At 41.1% G+C, this 18965-nt stretch overlaps 1 protein-coding gene across 1 annotated transcript in view; it reads right to left on the reverse strand.

The window, feature by feature from the left end:
• Window positions 1-15497: 15497 nt before the first annotated feature.
• The window catches only part of LOC309389367 (acetylserotonin O-methyltransferase-like), a gene marked incomplete at its 3' end in the record, with an annotated part of 31634 nt that continues 28166 nt past the window's right edge, over window positions 15498-18965 (reverse strand). The window contains exon 8 of the mRNA XM_081947638.1: window positions 15498-15706. Coding sequence (XP_081803764.1) covers window positions 15498-15706 — 209 coding nt within the window. The remainder of the gene's footprint in view (window positions 15707-18965) is intronic.

The following is an 18965-nucleotide window of genomic DNA, read 5'->3' on the forward strand; positions in this document are numbered from 1 at the left end:
ATTCATATAGAAACAGCAATCTTCTCCCAGGAATACACATAGCCCACCCCTTTCAGCACTTAAAAGATCTATGGCTCGCCAGTTCTGTAAAACTACTGCTGCCAAGGAATCTATCTGGTCTTGGACTTCAACAAAGGTGCCAGCAATTTGGTTTAGGCTTTCTTGGAATTCTTCCGACAGTTGCCTGAACTGTGTGATGGAGTGGGTAATTCCACCTACACCTGTTCCAACTGCTGTCCCTATTCCCAGGATTGCTAATAGCTGAATTAGGAGTGGCACTCTTTTCTGGACATGTCCCATGAGGGGTACAGGGAGAGCCTGTTCCCCACTTACCACCCATTTTAGGGAGGAGGTGTATTAGAGTGCATGTTCCAGTCCAATTGGTGGGTAAACATAGATATGAATTTCTCCCACATAGAAAGAAAACTCAATTTTCTCCTACACAGACTCCGATGTTCATGGAGAAGGCATGGGCTCGGAGGTTCCTTTCATTAGTCCAGACTTGTAAAGTTCCTGCTAGAAACATACCAGACAGGGGCTGTAATTGAACTTCTTGATTAGGGTCCATTAGCTTATTCCTGAGGACTGGACCTTCAAAGAGATATTGGGAACTGGCGTTTCCAGGGGGAAAGTAAACACAAAATCCCATAATGGATTGTATTGAAAAGGAAGTTGGGGTGGCTGGTATGGCCTTGGGCACTTTCCAGTAGTTAGGTTCCCCTCCTCATGGTTAAAAACGAGTGGAGGCAGGAGCGAGAAAGTGACTTTCTGTTGGAAGAGCTTGTGAGCAGAGGGAGACATGCTGTGAGTTAATTTCACATCCATGAATGTTTTCCTAGGGGCAAGGTACATTTCAGATGAGCATTGTTCCTCTGATAGTGACCCCACAGGAATGCCAGGTTCCTGATATCGTATGATGCATAAGGAGGGTGAGCTTATAATTTCTACACCAACTGCCATGGGGCCAACAATGGGGAGACGGCTCATCCACAGTCTTTTAAGCACATCATACAGATCACCATGTAGCTGGGCTTCTGCCGTTTTGGTTCCCCATCTACCTCCCTTGTCAAAGACTATCGTAGCTTTTTTTTCCCAAAGATCTGGCTCAACTGAAACAGCATGATAAGATGAAGGTCCAGCAGACAAACACAACCAGTATTTTTGACCCAGGGCAGGATCAGATTGATTGATTAAGCTTTGACCTAACTCCAGCACTCTTAACATATAGTTCTCTTTTCTCAATTGTTGCAGGGGCCCATTTTCCTTAAGCTTTGCCCTTTTTCTTACAGGGTTTGTCAGATAGTTGACTTTAGGTGTTGGGATTGGCTTATGGTTCCGTCCCCAAGCATAAATAATGCACCGTTGACAGGAGCGGACCTGTTCCACATCCTGTAACTTGATTCCACCCTGTTCTCTGGGATTTTTAACATCCTCAGATCTTTCTTCAAGAGCAAGGGGGGTTGCTCAGGCATTTTTGCAACATTGGGAACTACTATTCAAGATATTATCACTTAGCAAGCCCTTTGCCAATAACAGCCAGAGCCACAAAACGCTCATAATTGTCCCTCACACAAAACTTCTAACACAATTCTTTTAGCCTACTGAATCACCACGTCAGGGAGAAGGCAGGGGTTATATATACTGTAGTTTGAGGAAGGGCAATATCACAAACCAAATCTTATTTGCTAAACATATCACCCACAATCCGAAAATTCCTATTATACTGCAAAGAACCCATTCCCACGGTTCCTCAAACATAAGTGTCATCAGATGATTTGTTTTCCTCTTGATTACAATTAATGATCTTAGCCTCAGCACCTGTCTTTTTCGGGAGGGGACGATTCCCAAAGAACAAATACCCAATACAACAAATCAAAATAAAAGTAAGCACAATTACTAAAACAAGAGATAGTGCAGCAATGGCCATAATGGCCATAAAGGTATGACAGGCCATAAAGGTATGCTGCCAGCAATGGCAGCAATGGCCATAAAGATATGACAGGTGCTCAAACTTTTTAATACATTTTATATCGAATAAATGGAACGTTGTCTTCCTCCTCCAAATCTTCAGCCATACGTCGAGAAACCAGCTTCCGGTGTGGTTTCAGTAGGGCTTCTTCTGCCCCGTTCGTGAGCTACCCGTTGCCGGTAGGGCAGCTTATAGGGGGCATGTCTTTAAGCGTATTACTAAGGAACAGGTTCGTCCAAGTCAGCCTCCCAGTATTCTTCAGCGGCTGGTTTAATGCGGGTGCAATGAATCCAAGACTTGGATTCTAAAACTTTTACTGCAAGTGGAGAACACATAACTACAGTATACGGGCCCTTCCATCTAGGTTTCAAGTTCTCTCCTTTCCAGTGTTTCACCCACATTCTGTCCCCCATCTGAATATTATAACTGGAAGTTGTTAGAAATGGTGGGGTGAGGGAAAAACAATACTGTTGGATTTCTTGTATTTACTTATTCAATTCTCCCACCATTTGATTCACACATGAGGACCCCAGCTGTCCTAGGTCCCCTATATGATTTTTCAAATTATGGCTTATAACTGGTGGCCGTCCAAAAATCATTTCAAAAGGAGATAATTTAAGTTCTTTACGTGGAGTACATCTCACAGAGCAGAGAGCTAAGGGTAAGGCATCTACCCATTTAAGGTGGGTTTCAAAACACACCTTATCTTTTCCTTAGTGCGATTCACGCATTTGCTTAATTTCTTTCCTGAGGCTGTTAAAAGACCTCTTTCCCTATAATCGGCTGTATTGATATGCAAAGTAAGGAAGGCATACATAGTCAGTTCAGATGTTTTCATTCTTTGTCCTCTCTAGCACTCGGATCAAAGCCCATAATTCCGCTGTTTCTAAGATTAGTGGTAGGCTGTCCAAGGATTAATTTATTAGCTTCCTCCATCAAGAGAGTAGTAGCAGCCAGCCTTTTGTATCAACTGTTCAGATAGATAAGCCACAAGTTGTTGCCAACTTCCCTTTTCTTATCAGAGCCTGAGATAATTCTGACTTTAAGGTTTTGTATGCCCATTTCTGCTTTAAACCCCAAACAAAGGGTTCTTTTTCATTTCCCTTTGTAGATGCGTAAGGAGGTTTGGCTAGAAGCGCAAAATTTGAAATCCTCATCCTGCAATATCCTGCCGCGCCCAAAAGTCCCCGTAACTTTTTCCTAGTCATTGGTTTCGCAATTCGGCACACAGCTTCTTTTCGCTCATGTCCTATTGCCCTCTATCCTCAATTTATGGTGTACCTTAAGTATTTAACTTGGGGCTTTTCCAGCTGAGCTTTTTGCCTTGGGGCATGATGTCCCTTGTCCATTAGCAGATGAAGCAATTGATTGGTATTTTTTTTCCAACAAATCTCCTTCGTCTGTCCGGTTACTGAGATATTATCTACATATTGGAGTAGCACATCTCCATCTTCGCAAGGCTGGAAATTTTCCAGGTCTGAGGCCAAGGCTTCGCCAAAAAGGTAGATGAACTTTTAAATCATTGGGGAAACCTAGTCCAAGCAAACTGCCTCTTTTGACCTGTTACTGGGTCTTCCCACTCAAAAGTAAACAGTTTTTGGCTGTCTCTATGTATTTGAGATGGTGAAGAAGGCATAGGCGGACAGGCATGGCTAGAGGCTTTACTTGTATAATTATAGGTGCATGATGAGACGCATGGCCTGGTGGATTATTTTCTTCCAATTAGGGAACATTTCAAGAGCTTCAACACAGGGCGGCTGTTTGTCAGACCATCAACCTCTTGGATATTTAGTACATTATTGGAAAAGGGTTTTGTAATTACTGATCTAGACGCCCCTGTGTCTACCAAAAAGGTTACATTATTACCCCTCATCTTCATTCAGACTAAGGGTTCGGGGGGGGGGGGGAGGCTTGACTCTACCCTGGTCCCCTTCAGTCTTCAGACCTTTCATCTATCACAGCCAAGCTTATGGCTTCCGCCTCGCTTTGGAGCAGTCTTCGGCCTCTGCCCGGGAATCCATGGGGCTTTATTCCTCTTCCTCTCCGGGGATTGTAAATCTTGATCTTTCAAGTCAATCGACCAGGTTCCATTCTTCTATTCTGTCCTCTTCCCTGCCCCCTTATCCCAGCCTCTAGCCTTTTGGGACACTCTAACATCCAGTGACCTTCTTCCTTACACCAATTACATCGACCTCTGCTCTGGATTTGTGATTTATTTGACAATTCAACTGCCAGCAATTCAGCTTTACGTTGTATCCTGTCATCTTTCTTTCTTTCTTCTACTTTTCACAAAGACCTTTCATGCAATTTCCATTAATTGTCCGGGGCACTCTGACATATGAAAGCCATAGCTAGCATGCGGGCATTTTCGGGATCCAGGGGATTGATTGGGGTGTAGGTTTTATATGCTTCAACCAGCCTTTGGAAGAAGGCTTTGGGACTTTTGTCCGGTTTTTGGTTTACAAGAGAAGGCTTGGACTTTGTCACTGGAGGTTTTGCAGCCTGTTCTAAGCCCTTAAGAATTAGTGTCTGACAGTCCCGGAGGGGGGTCATGTCTCCATGGGGATCTCATTGTAGATCTTACCTTGGAAACTGTAAATTTAACGCAGCCTGAAGGCTTCCTCCGTCTACGGGCTTTAGGATTTTTCCAATGGCACTACTTAATCTTTCTCTCTCTTCTCCATTAAGGAGAGTATTTCAATAAATCTTTATTGATTAGCCCTTGGGCCATATCAAAATACTAAGTTCCAGAGACAAAAACTACAGTTTAAAATGAGACTGAAATAAACCACAATTTAAAATGTTAATGGAATAAAATACAATTTAAAACATAATCAGAATAAAATGCAATAATTTAAGATGCAAATTAAATATGCTTAAAATTATATTACAATGTCACCCCTACGTCTACCCCGTCAAGTGGTCTTTCCTACAATCTACCCTGTTCTGCTGCACCAACTTTGTCCTTATTTCCATTAACTTTACAGTAAATTTGGCAATCCATTTCACCAACTGCAAATTAGTACCTAGCAAACAATGTTGCAAAAAGCGCTCTTTAGACTTAGGAGTGCTGGTATAAAGGATCCTACCAAACTGGTGTTCCATCAAATCTGAGTACAGGGGGAAATCAAAAATCACCTGGGATATTGTTTCAACTTCCCCTGTCCCACATAAACAGACTCTTTCACTGGCAGGGATCCCCTTAGACCTGCCCCAAAGCATGTATATTTTAAGTTGGTCCAATCTTAATTTGGAAAAAAATCTCCTTATGACGGGACATAAAGGCGAAGTTAAATATTTTTCTATTTTAAAAATTTGTTTGTTTACTGATAACCAGGGGCAAACTTTTGCTGCTGTCACTTGTGCAATGTCTGATTGTGCACTTATGTCCATAAATCTCTGTGCAGTCCAAGATCTGATCTGCCTAAGATCGTGCTGCTGCCAATTTAAAGGAATACTAAAGCTTGATACCTGCTTCAAAATTCTTGATAACCAATTTTTTTATTACTTGAACTAATCTGCTCCATTAGCGCTACCTTTACTAACCTCCCTTCCTCCATTTCGATTATTCTTAGCCAGTAATAAACAGTCTTCAACATGGCCCTTGTGCCAATCGCATGTACTCCCAATTCTGCCCTCACTACGCATGCTGGGGTTCCAGGGGACACTGCCAAGATTCTCCTCAAGAACTTATTTTGAGGGATTTCCAACCCAGGCAACTTAACTAACCCCCATATTTCTGCCCCATAGTTAAGTACTGGTTCAATTTTCACCTGAAAGACCTTTAACACTGGGGTTAATGAAGATGGAGTTTTCTCTAAGATAAGTTTATTTAATTGGGCCGTCCGAGCCAGAGCCTTCTGAGCTCCGGCTTTTACATGTTTATTCCATTTACCATTTGTCTGGAATACTATCCCTAAATAGATAAATGACTGAACTTGTTCTATTCTTCCATCTCCTCATCTTTTGCTGCCTGCTAAACATCATTACCTTTGATTTCTCTACGTTAATTATCAAGCAATTCTTTATACAATATGCTGCCAACCTCCCGAGTGACCTTTGTAGCCCCACCTGTGAGCTGACATCAAAATTATATCATCAGCATATAATAAGCAATTTACCTGTCTTGTTCCTATACTAGGCCCATGGAGTGATATGTCTTCCAAACATTTTGGCAAGTCGTTTAAGTATAAATTAAAAAGTGTTGGAGCTAAAATGCAACCTTGTCTTATGCCCTTATTTATTGGGATTGCATTTGTTACCGATCCTGTCCTGTTCACTCGAACTCTAACCTGGGTTTCCATGTATAACAATCTAATTAAATATAGCAATTTCTTTTCTATTCCCATGGCCTCTAATTTATCCCATAAAATTTCTCTATTAATTGTATCAAAGGCAGCCTTCAGGTCTATAAATGCCACATACAGTGTTTTTTTTCCAAAACTTAAATTTTGTTATTAGATGGTCCAATACAAAACAATTATCCATAGTAGATCTTCCGCTCCTGAAGCCTGTCTGTTCTTCAGCTAGAATGTTATCTCTCTTTATCCAATCTTCTAATTTATGAAGCAAATACTTAGCATAAATTTTTGCTGAAATATCAATTAGACTAATTAACCAGAAATTATCTGGGTTATCTCGAGAGCCTTTTTTTGTAATGGAATAATTATTGATGTGTGCCAACTAGCAGGAATTTGCCCTGTTCTATTAATAAAAGTAAAGAGACCCGCCAGGACAGGCCCCCACCAGGTTATGTTTTCTTTAAATAATGATGCCGGGAGTGCATCCTGTTCTGGAGCTTTGTTTGACTTCAGGGAAGAGATTAAATGCCTCACCTCCATGATTGACACTTCTGCCCACTGGGGTAAGTCTTCATATCCCTGTTTCAGGCTCAGAGAAGACATCACGTCATCAGAACTTTTCGCTACTGCTGGAGTGGCCAGATGCCTCTCCCAACTTACTGCAGTAATATTTGGGTCACTTGTTGATTTTCTATCTTTAATAATTTTTGAGACCTCCAACCAGAAGAGTGTTGGTTAGGCCAGCTTTGCTGCCTGTTCTAAGCCAGCCCATAAATTATCAGTATAAGAGGCCTTTTTCTTCTTCAATAGCTGCTTATATTTCTGCCTCATGGTGATACACTCCTTCTGTAATTCCATATTTGGGCTGATTAAGTATCTCCTAAGTGATTTCCTGAGCTGTTTTCTCCTATCTTTGCATTCGTTATCAAACCATGTTGAGTGACTATAATCAGACTGGCCCTTTGGCTTAGTAGTCATGAAAAAATGCTTCAATTTATGGCATATTTCCGCAAAATATACTAGAAACTCTTGTTCACCTGTACTATTTGAGCATATAAGCGCTAAGGTTTCCATACATGGTGAATTCAAAAAATTTCTCACTACTTTCCCATCAACCCTCTTCCATATTAGCCTTCTCTCCTGGGCTATTTCCAAGTTGTGGCCTATTTGTTGAATTGTTTGATTCCTTTACCTTAAATCAGAAGGAAATACCAGGGACATCTCAATCGGAAGATGATCACTTTCAGGTCTTGGTAACGTCAAGACCGAAGTAGCTCCTGAGACTAAGCTGTGAGAAACACAGAAGTAATCGATAGAGCTACATGCCTTGGGACCAAAAAAGGTTATGGGGTACTTTCTAACCTCTGAGTATTGGCCTACAATTTGAAGGTTATAATTGTATACCATTGTTAGAAATTTCCCCTGATCTTTATTCTTTTTCCTATCTTGGGAGTCCCATGATTGTTGGTTTTGTAAATAGCGATCTGGAATTGTACCGTTTTCAACAACAGGTTCCAACGAGGGGCCAACACGGGCATTAAAATCTCCTGCCAAAATTAGAGGTGTTTTTATATATTTTTTTCCCATAGCTGGGTTAACATAAGTACACATTTATAAATACTATTGACTTCCCTCCATATGCCAAATGGATTGCTTGAAAAAATAAAGGGCCAGAGTCCGAGCATATCTCGTTTCCCTTCCATCCTAATTTGGCTTTTACCAAAATGCACAACCATCCTGAGGCTCTTCCCTTTATAGCTACCCTCTTTGCTGGTAGCTGCCAAATATTAAACCCAGGGAGCTCAATAGGGGCCTCGTCACCACTAACCCAAGTCTCCTGCAAGGCAATTATCTGATATCTGTTTAGAAATTTAATACAGTTATCCATACACCAACTTCCTTTCCATCCTGCCACATTCCATGAGAGGAAATGTATTCTTGAAGAAGGTGGTGGTACGCTATTTCCTAGTCAGGCTTCTTGAGTAATCTCTTCCACCCATCCTTCCCCATTTGCGCTCACACACCCATTTAATAGCCTGCACTCCATAAAAGTCTGTTTAGGCATCATTTCTCTGCCTGTTGCTTTCTGGCTTGCAGATCTGTAAGCTCTATTAATCTCTGTCTCCACGATAAATGATTTTACTTGAGGCACCACTCTTACGTCATTCCTTGGTATCACTTTCACCACTAAGGGGGGCTGGGAAATTCCTTCCTGGATATCTTCCAACTCCGGTGTTCGTCCCACAGCACTTTGCACTGTTAGGTCAGCTGTCTCTGGCACTATGTGCTGAATAAACACGGGTGTCAGGTTTCCCGGGCTTTTAAACTGCTGACTCTCTGGAATTGTATCATGCCTAGAAGGGGACAGAATAAACGACCCCAAAGGAGCAGCAGAGGAGATGGTCTGCTTCAGCAGCTTTTTCGTCTCTTTGAGTTTTTTTTAAGACTTCTTGCTGTTCCGATATTGAAAGTAGAGAAAAAGTTTCTAAGCAAGCAGAGTCAAATGTCTCATCTTGCATTAAGCCAATTGAAGGAAGTTTCACATTAGTTGGATCCAAGACCTCAGCTGACATTTCCTTTGTAATGCTAGGTCCCCTCCCTATTTCAGTTGACTTGCTTTCCCTATTTGATTTATTTTTCAAGTCAGCTTTTCCATGTGCTGCAATGCTCTCCCTTGGGGCTCTCTGGATCAACGGGCTAACTTCACTACTAGAAAAAAAACGAGTTGATAAAATTTGGAAGAAAGCCAAGAATCCTCTCATTCACATGAGCAGGCTTGGGAAAAGCTGTTGTTTGAACTTAAGAACAATTCTGGAATAATTTTCGCATTGCGGAAGATATTCATATGCTGCCAAATCTATTGCCCTCTTATCACTTCGCGTAAGCTGCGACAGAGAGGTTGCTATTCGTCTTTTTTAAGTGCATTTACCCGCATTTATCTCAGAATTATATATGTTCAATGCAATCTGCTCCTTCAACAATCGCCTGTTTCCCCCCCAACTCCTATACCGTGGGATTTCGATTCTCACCAGCTCACAATCTTTTTTTCTTCCACAATTACAGTCAAAATGCCGTCTGCTTACTCCTTCCCTCAGTTGATTCGTTGATGATATCTGACCAGATCTTTCTATCTGGCAACCAGTCGATATTAGCTGCGGCTTTTCCAACTGTTCCACCACAATAAAATTAATCATGGAATCCAACTTTAAACGCAGCTCTTCAAACCGGTCAAAAATGGCCAAGACTGTCTGAGAAGTGAGCATGCTGTGTCAGCTGATAAACTCCTTTGTACTATCACTTAGCTGTTTTTCAAGCCCTAAAACTGGTCCACTGTAGTCGTGAAGCTCCAATTCCAATCCCTTATCCCGGCATGGGAGCTGACTCACTTAAAGTTACTGAGTCATTTGTCTTCCATGTATGCAGAGGGATTTGCGAGCCTCCCAGCAGGCCTCCCAACTGACTCTCCTCGGCCTGTGCCTGCCGATCCAATTCCGGAGAAAAATCCCCAAACAGTGCCAAAACCTCGCAGCTATCCGACCGGGGGAGGGGGGGAGATGCACGACCCACAGTTGATGGAATAAGCCAACAGTATCCGTCAATTCTCTGCTGCCCCTGCACTCCAGCTCCACCTTCCTTACTGCTTGGTGAGCACTGTGCTGTCTTTCTTTCCTTCCCCCTGGGAGAGGCCATCCCGGGTCTTCCAGCCAACTTGTAATCTTTTCTAGCATGCAAGCAGCACAAAGCTGGCTTCCTTACTTGCATCTCTTCCAAAGGAGAATTGATCTTCCTTCAAGGCAGAGAACAGCTTAAACTCTTCTGTTATTTTGCAAATTTTGGGGGGTCCACAAGTCTTCAAGTTTCCAAGTTTGGCCTGTGGTGGCTGGGGGGCATTAAGGAGAGTAATAATTAACTGTTCCAATCCTGCCAGATTGGATTATGGGTTTTGATAATAACCCTGTTGTTTCCAATTTGTAGTGGTGAACGGGACATATTGAAATAGAGACTAAATTTCTGCCTGTCCTTGTACATATATAACTCTTTTGATCCACTTGGAGAAGTGGAGCTAGGAACTGACTTCAATTCAATTCAATTCAATTCAATTTATTTGATTTCTTAGCTGCTCCCTCTCCACAAGGGACTCGGGGCGGCGTACAATAAAAAAGCACATATATATATACATATACACATACACATACACGAAGGAGGTAACAATCATTAAATGCATAAAATAATAATAATAAAATTAGCAATTAAAATACCCCAGTTTAAAATTACGGATTTAAAAAGACTGTCAGGAGGAATAAGATGGAACTATGGTTGAGCCAGGCCGGATAATTGAAAAAGGTGGGTCTTGAGTTTTGAACGGAAGGAGCGGAGATCGGAGGTAATCCTAATGTCGAGGGGGAGGTCATTCCAAAGGGCTGGGCCCATCACAGAGAAGGCCCTACTCCTGGCTGTCGCCCTCTGACACTGTTTAGTGGATGGCACCCGGAGAAGTCCCTCTCTGTGCGAGCGGATTGGTCGTAGGGATGTATGGGGCAGGATGTGATCCCGCAGGTAGCTAGGTCCTGTGCCATGGAGCGCTTTGAAGATGGTAATCAAAACCTTGAAACGCACTCGATAGATCACAGGAAGCCAATGCAGCTCGCGCAGGAGAGGTGTTACATGGGAGTATCTAGTACTCCCCATAATCACCCGCGCGGCCGCATTCTGGACCAACTGTAGTCTTCGAGTGCATCTCAAGGGAAGCCCCATGTAGAGAGCATTGCAGTAGTCTAGGCGAGACGTCACCAGCGCATGGGTGACTGTGCGTAAGGCATCCCGGTCCAATAGGGGGCACAATTGGCGCACCAGGCGGACCTGGTGGAATGCCCCCCTTGCCACGGCTGTTACATGGTCATCCATGGACAGCCGGGCATCCAGGAGGACGCCCAAATTGCGCGCCCACTCCATGGGGGCCAGTTGCTCGCCCCCGATGGCCAGAGATGGAAGCAACTGGTTGAACCGGGGGGCCAGAAGCCACAGCCACTCCGTCTTGGAGGGGTTGAGTTTGAGTCTGTTGTCACCCATCCTTCTGGTTCAGGAAGCAATGGGAGAAGTCCATTGGGCTGCAGGAGAGGGAGGGTCTGCAAAAAGGACTTTCCACTTTTTGCTTTTCCCTCTGGTCACTTTGTCCTACTGCTAGTATTCGGCTAGTATTGTATGATAAGGAGGAGCATATGGAGGGGGACCTTCCTCTTCATAGGTGCGGTCTTTAGGAGAGGCTTTTTTTCCATTTGGAAGGGACGCTATCCCGGGCTCATGGGGGTGATCAGGCCCCCTCTTCCACTCCTAACCGAGTGGGTCTATAATTCCCTTGATACTTGCCTGCAGGCGTCTTCTTTCTCAGCCGGCGTAATTTTTATTAGCTTGTCCTGATCTTGGTCAGATTCTTGGATCGGTGGTGTCCTCCGGATTCCTGAGAGAGGTTGTCAGCTCTCTTCCAGAGAAAGATCTCCATGGCACCTGAAGACGGGCGAGACAGCCTCGATGGGGCACTGGTCGGTCCGTTCCGTCCTCAGCAAAATATCGCTCTAAGTCCTGCCCACGGTCGCCAGAATTGTTGCAGAAAATGATAGGCTTAGACTTCTCAGGATACAGGAAAAGTTTATTTGGCAGCCAGGTTCAGAAAGCTAACACGTAGCTAGCATTGGAAATTCTGAACAACTTTCATTATCGAATCACGCATTCTTATACATTCTCAAAGGCAGCGTAACACGGAAACACTTAACTTATTTCTTATTGGTTACCTTGAAGAAAAAACCTTATAAGTAGATGGGGTCTTACTTCTTCTTTTGTCTTGGGCCATAGGTACTGAGTACATGTCTTTATGCGAACTTTAATTGAACCTTGTGGTTTGGACTTTTGATATAGGGACGTTGGCTGGAACATCTTGTGGTTAGAGGCTGATGACATTTCCCTGTCCCTTTAAGCAAGCTTCTAACTGTACCTTTTGCCATGTCTCTGTTTTTATATTTTTAATCCATATTTTATTCTACTTTAAATGTGCCCTATTGAACAACATGAAATGTAATGTTGAGAAAAGCAAAGTTTTAAACTTAAGCAGAAAAAACTAAAGGTACAAGTACAGATTAGGCAAAATCTGGCTCAAAAAGGGGTAACTGCGAGAGGGACCTTGGAGTCCTAGTGGACGATCCCTTAAACATGAGCCAGTGGTGTGCAGCAACAGCCAAAAAAACTAAAACAATCCCTGGTTATATAAACAGAGGCATAGAATCAACATCACATGAAGTATTGGTATCGTTTTATAAATCCTTAGTAGGACCGCACCTGGAATACTGCACCCAGTTTTAGTCACCAATTACAGAAAAGATGTTGAGACTTTGGAAAAAGGGCAATGAAGAGCAATTAAACTGATTAAGGGCCTGGAGACAAAAATATATGAAGCATAGTTGCAGGAATTTGGTGTGGTCAATCTAAAGAAAAGAAGGACTAGGAGTGACATGACAGAAGCATTTCAGTATTTGAGGGACTGCCACAAAGAAGAGGGGGTCAACCTATTTTCCAAAGCACCAGAAGGCAGGACAATAAACTGGATGGAAACTAATCAAGGAAAGAAGCAATCTAGAACTAAGGAGTAAGTTCCTAACAGTGAGGACAATTAATCAGTGGAACAGTTTATCTTAAGAGATGGTGAATGCTTCATCACTAGAGGTTTTTAAGAAAAGACTGGACAGCCAGCTATCTTCTGCTTCAGCGTGTGTGTGTGTGTGTGTGTGTGTGTGTGTGTGTGTGTGTGTGTGTGAAAACTAGAAGACCTACAAGGTCCTTCCAGCTCTATTTTGATTGAAATGGCACTAGATTTACTAAATTTTAATGAATATGTAAACATTGGTTAGGTTCCAGCATTCGTTTGTAACTTTCAAGGTAAAGTGAGTAATAGTCTCAAATACGTATTTATTTGTTAAATAGCTGCAAGATTCTTTGCTGTGTCTTCTGAGCAGACTTGCTTCACTGGACATCAGTAGGTTACTCAGGAAGACTTATCGTCCTAATATGTATTTACTAGATCAGCGATGGCGAACCTTTTTTGGCTTGCGTGCCACAAGTGGGGGGAGCACAGGGGGGTCGTGTGCAGGTGTGCCGCACCCATAATGCAATGCGCGAACTCCCCAGTGCGCATACGCGCACTACAGGCACTCCCCCATTTCTACATGCTTTTTTCGCCCTCCCCAGGCTCCAGAGGCTTTATAGGACCCTGGGGAAGGCGAAAAGAGCCTCCCCACCCCCTGGAGGCCCTGCGAAGGCTTCAGGGACTGTCCGGAGGCTTCCCTGAAGCCTTCGGAGCGCTCAAAACAACTCTCTGAGCAAACTGGAATGACTTCTGGTTTGCTCGGAGGGTTGTTTTGAGCGCTCCGAAGGCGTCAGGGAAGCCTCCGGACGGTCCCTGAAGCCTTTGAAACGCTCAAAATGATCCTCCGAGCAAACCAGAAGTCACAGGACGAACATGCTGCACAACATCTATGCCATGAGAGTCACAGGAGGAAAGTCATTTGTGACAAGGATTTTTTTCTTATTTACCATCAATGACTTCTAAAGAGAGTGTGTTGAATCTAGCCAATGTCCATTTGTGATATCTATATTTTGATAAATATTGACAATAGATTGGTGGCAAAAAGATACCGTGGTTCTAATATCTTGCTACTGTTCTGTGTTAAGGATTCTCTTCTTCAAAGACCTTTTTACTTGATCATATCCCATCCTTTGTATGACTTCATCAGAGGGACACTAACCTGGGAACCATATTGGTCTTGTGCCAAACAAATGAATCCAAATTCTTGCAACTCAGCATGTAAAAAGGTCCATCAAGATCATAATTAACATTTTTAGAGCTAATTATGAGTCATTGCTATATGTACCACAGCTCTTCATATATCATGGGGTGTCCTTTGATATGGTCCAGTCAAAATTTCTAAGGCCCAGTTTCAGATGTAGGTTATCTATTAATGTGATTAAATCAGGTTCTTTATATTATACAGTCCTCGTCACTTTAAATAGCTTTAAATTCCAGCCATTCAGCTGTTATATAAAGCTGTAAAGGTATCATCTTAACACTTTCCCCCAAAATAGGTTATCTGGGACTGGAACATCCTCAAGTCAATAGACAGGAAAGTACCCCAAATAATGGGAAAATCAGTTGGCAGGATTAGATTCATATGACCTGGCAAAAGGCTAAAATCCAACTCAAGGCAATTCTAATTACATTTACCTTTTTCTGGTTTGCTACCTAGTTATGATCAGAAAGCAAAGAATGACAATAAATAGTCTCATAACAAAGTCACAGAGTTTCTGAACTTGGCTGCTGTATCTGGAGAACTGGAATATTGGATGAGATTTGTTTGGGGAATAGCTCTTTTACGAGAATATCATAGGGGTATAGTATATTTGAACTAGAGACCAGGACACAATGAAAGCGCTAACACAATATGCAAATTAGTTTATTGACAGTGACAGAAAATAAACAAGTTGAAATAGTGAGGAAATTATAAGCCCTCTTTACAATTAATCATTATTAATAGGATACAGCATTAATAAGGTTATATTACTGATTGGTTTAATACAGATATATTGAAATACATAACTAGGATAGAAATAATGAGATATTGTTTCTGAAGTTGTCATTTTACCATCGCCATATCTAAAAACCTTGAGTTCCCACCACTAATTATTAATTTCCTTGTGGCTAGGCTTGCAATCGTACAGTTAATATTTTTTATTTATGTTGTTTGCACCAATGGCGTCCTGTATGTGTTGCAGAATTTTTAGGGCTTAATTGCTTAATTGCTAAAATATTGAATTAGCAAAGCAATAGGTGTGTTTTGGAGTCCTGATCCTGACTTTTCAGATTTTCTCTGGTACCCTGTTGTTTGTTTAATGTGTATAAGAAGATTGTATTGGTATGTAAAGATGGGAAGAACTAAAGACCTCTAAAGAGGTTTTTTTTTTCATTTGATCTATCTCTTTATGGTGCAGAATTGGTTCTCAGGACTTTTGCAGCCATTGTGGGGATCCCTAGTTATTGTGAAATCATATTGTGATAAGAAAAGGATCACTTATGTAATCTGTGGCCATGGAAAAAGAATACAATATACCTGTAATTAACAAAGCAAGAATTTGATTACTGCAATTTCCTCTTAAACATTCAACAGGAAGGAATTGGGGCAGTGTTATTTTCTTCCTAGAATAATATGAAAGAGGTTTCCTTTCTTTAACTCAACTTCTTGGAAACCAGCCTTGCGGAGGAGCACATTAAACTCAGTTGTTGACCTTTCTTTTCCGTCAAGGTAGAGCAATATTAACAAGGAATAGATGTGGGCTGCTAAAGGCCCTCTTCTGTCTTCATCAAGAAGCATTTCCACTATTAAAATACCACCACCTATTTCAAAATATATATTATTTATTTCAACAGCCCGAAGAACATTACATATCTTGAAAATACCCAAATTTTATGTTTCAAATATGTTATATTTATTCCTGCCAATAGATAACACAGACCAATTTATTGTGGTTGTTTTTGCATATTTTGTCAATTTACAGATATTCTGAGTATTTGCCAAGGTTTTCCCCTCAATCTTTTCTAGAAATTGACCATGTAAAGCTTTTCCTTACCAAAATTCTTTTAGTGTTTCATTACGTTATATTATAAAGGTAAAGGTTTTCCCTGTCCAGTTATGACCAACTCTAGGGAATGCTGGTCATCTCTGTTTCTTAGCCAAGAGGGCCAACGTTGTCTGAAGAAACTTCCTTGGTCATGTGGCCAGAATGACTGTACGCTGAGCTGCATAGAACACTGTTACATTCCCACTGAAGTAGTACCTATTTATCTACTTGCATTTGCATGCTTAGGAACTGCTGGGTTGGCAGAACCTGGAGCAAATAACGGAGCTCATCCAATCACGTGGCACTCAAGTCTTGAACTCTGGCTGTCAGCTTTGCAGGTAACAAGCTCAGTGTTATTTTAATTAAACAAAAACACACAAAAAATGATCCTTCATGACATCTTGTAGAAAGCGTGTCGATTGGTTACAGATAACTTTCGTTCATTTCTTCCACAGTCATTACTTATAGTTCATATTAGATTATACACTTTAAATCAAAAATCTTTGTATATCTTACTATCAATGTACCACTATTCTCATTCGACTACAATTATTTGAACGTGCTTTTACCTCAAATAATTCATACTTAAAGACACAAACATATAATGGCGTTCATCAGCTATTTCAAAAATCCTCCAATAACATTACACCTTTGTGACATGTTCTAAATAAAAGTCAATTAATAAAGTTTCTAAACCTTTTTTTCCCTTTTTTCTTTCAACTCGGTGTTTAGAGTTTGTATCCAAGTTTCTTTTGCCAAAACCAGAGCATATATATATAATTAAACAATATCCATTGACAAAAGGGAAGGAGCCAACGTTGCGACGATACAACGTGCGGTCTCGACACTCCGAGATTGCCGTTGATACTTTTGATGCTGGATGGTCCATTTGGACCGAAACCATCCTGCAGAGACAGTGATCTGGAAGATGAAGCCTTGCTGGTCTCTGAGACACTCCAAAGTCCCTGATTGACCCAAGGGAAGCTCTTCAAGCCTGCGGTAAACAGGCAGCCCCAGGCTGACGAAGTTGGGACGGCTCCGGAAGGAAGGCAGTGAAAAGACAAAATGAGTCCCCCTGTTGATGTATTTTTTCTATTTTGAGAAAGACTGCCCAAAGAAACTTTTTTTTAAGCCAAATTAAATTCTTAAGGAAAAGAATTAAAATTAACCTATATTGGATTGCTCTGGAAAGCTTTTTTTTTTCTTTGTAACTATACTTTGTGGATTGAAGTACTCGCAACATTTTTTGTTTCTTCTCTTAAAGTGAACGGATTAATTTTTCTTCTGTTTTTTGTTACTTTATTTTTTGACTTTTGGATTAATACCTTCCTTTTTATTTTAACAATTCTTCCTATTACTTGTTATTAAATTTCATTAAAGAACTTTGTTTCCGATAAGCCAGAGATAAATATTAGAAAGTGAAAGGTAGTGAAAGGTAGCAACACTGCCACTCGGAGGTCAGAGGCTGGAGTTTTTGAAACAACGTATTTCTTCTCTTTTCCTCTTTGAGCTTACTGACTTCGTAGCTGAAGGGTTTGCAATTTGTTTACAGAAACTGATAAAGAGCCAAGGGCATGAATTGTTTTCGCAGGTGCTCTTTGAGAACTATTTTGGCAGGGGAGATAAAGGGAAAAAAAACAGAACCCTTCTCCTTTGAAGAGCATAAAAGAACTTGTGTTTAACTCAATCTAAAATAAAAAAATAAAAGAGGCCTGGAAGGCTAGAGCGGCAGTGGTTATTAGTTTTTCTTTTTCCTCCTTTTTTGGAAACATGGATCAATACTCAGATGAGGAAACTTTAAAATCCCAAAATATCTTGGCTGGAATTCAAAATCTACTGGAAGGATATGGGAGAAATGAGAAGAAGTTGGAAAAACTAGTGTTCCTCACAGCAAAGGATGAAGGGGTTGGAGCCCCAAAAATTAAAGGGGAGAATGAAGACATAGAAGATAAAGACAAGATAATAGATGATTTTATTAATGGAGCAAATGTGGATGAAAGTGGAAAGAAGGGAATATGGAAAAGGGAATTCGACGAACTGGAGCTCTATCTCAGATTCCAAGATACAGAAGAAGAAAAAAGAGAAATGATGATGGATTTAAGAAGAGAAACTTTTTCAGAAGCACAATTAACAACCAAAGACAAGCTAATTTTAATAGCAGATGGAGGGCAACGAGATTACCTGAGAGATCCTTCAAGCAACAAAGTGTGGAGAGAAGTCTATAAAAACCTTATAAAGGAGATAAAAAGAAGACTGACACCACAATTGGCATGATAGATAAGACTGCTTTGTTACTGGAAAGATACAGGTTGACAATGAAAGTTGATAATAAAAAAATTAGTTAATTTTGGTGATCAATAAGTAGGAATTTAGTAATTTTAGATTGTTTTAGATTGTTATTAAATGTTTATTCGTTAACAAATAATTAATTAGAAGGAGATTTGAGCCAACGTCGCAATGACACAACATGCGGTCTCGACAGTCAGAGACCGCCGTTGATACTTTTATTGCTGCACGGTCCTTATGGACCTAAACTGTCCCGAAGGGACAGTGAACAGGGAGACCAATCCTTGCTGATCTAGGGACATCGGAAAGTCCCTGATTAACCCAAGGGAAGCTCTCCAATCCGGCGGTAAACAGAAAGCCCCAGGCTGACAAAGTCAGAGACGGCTCTGGAAAGAAGGCAGTGAAAGTGAGTCTATCTGGTGAGATCCTTCAAGCAATAAAGTGTGGAGAGAAGTCTATAAAAACCTTATAAAGGAGATAAAAAGAAGACTGACACCACAATTGGCAAGATAGATAAGACTGCTTTGTTACTGGAAAGATACAGGTTGACAATGAAAGTTGATAATAAAAAAATTAGTTAATTTTGGTGATCAATAAGTAGGAATTTAGTAATTTTTAGATTGTTTTAGATTGTTATTAAATGTTTATTCGTTAACAAATAATTAATTATATTAACAATAATGAAATGATAATAGATACAGCTTAATGATATATACATGTACTAGTAAAAGAAATTTGGATATAAATTG

Source organism: Natrix helvetica (genome assembly GCF_964273705.1).
Source record: "Natrix helvetica genome assembly, chromosome: 3".
Taxonomy (NCBI): Eukaryota; Metazoa; Chordata; class Lepidosauria; order Squamata; family Natricidae; genus Natrix; species Natrix helvetica.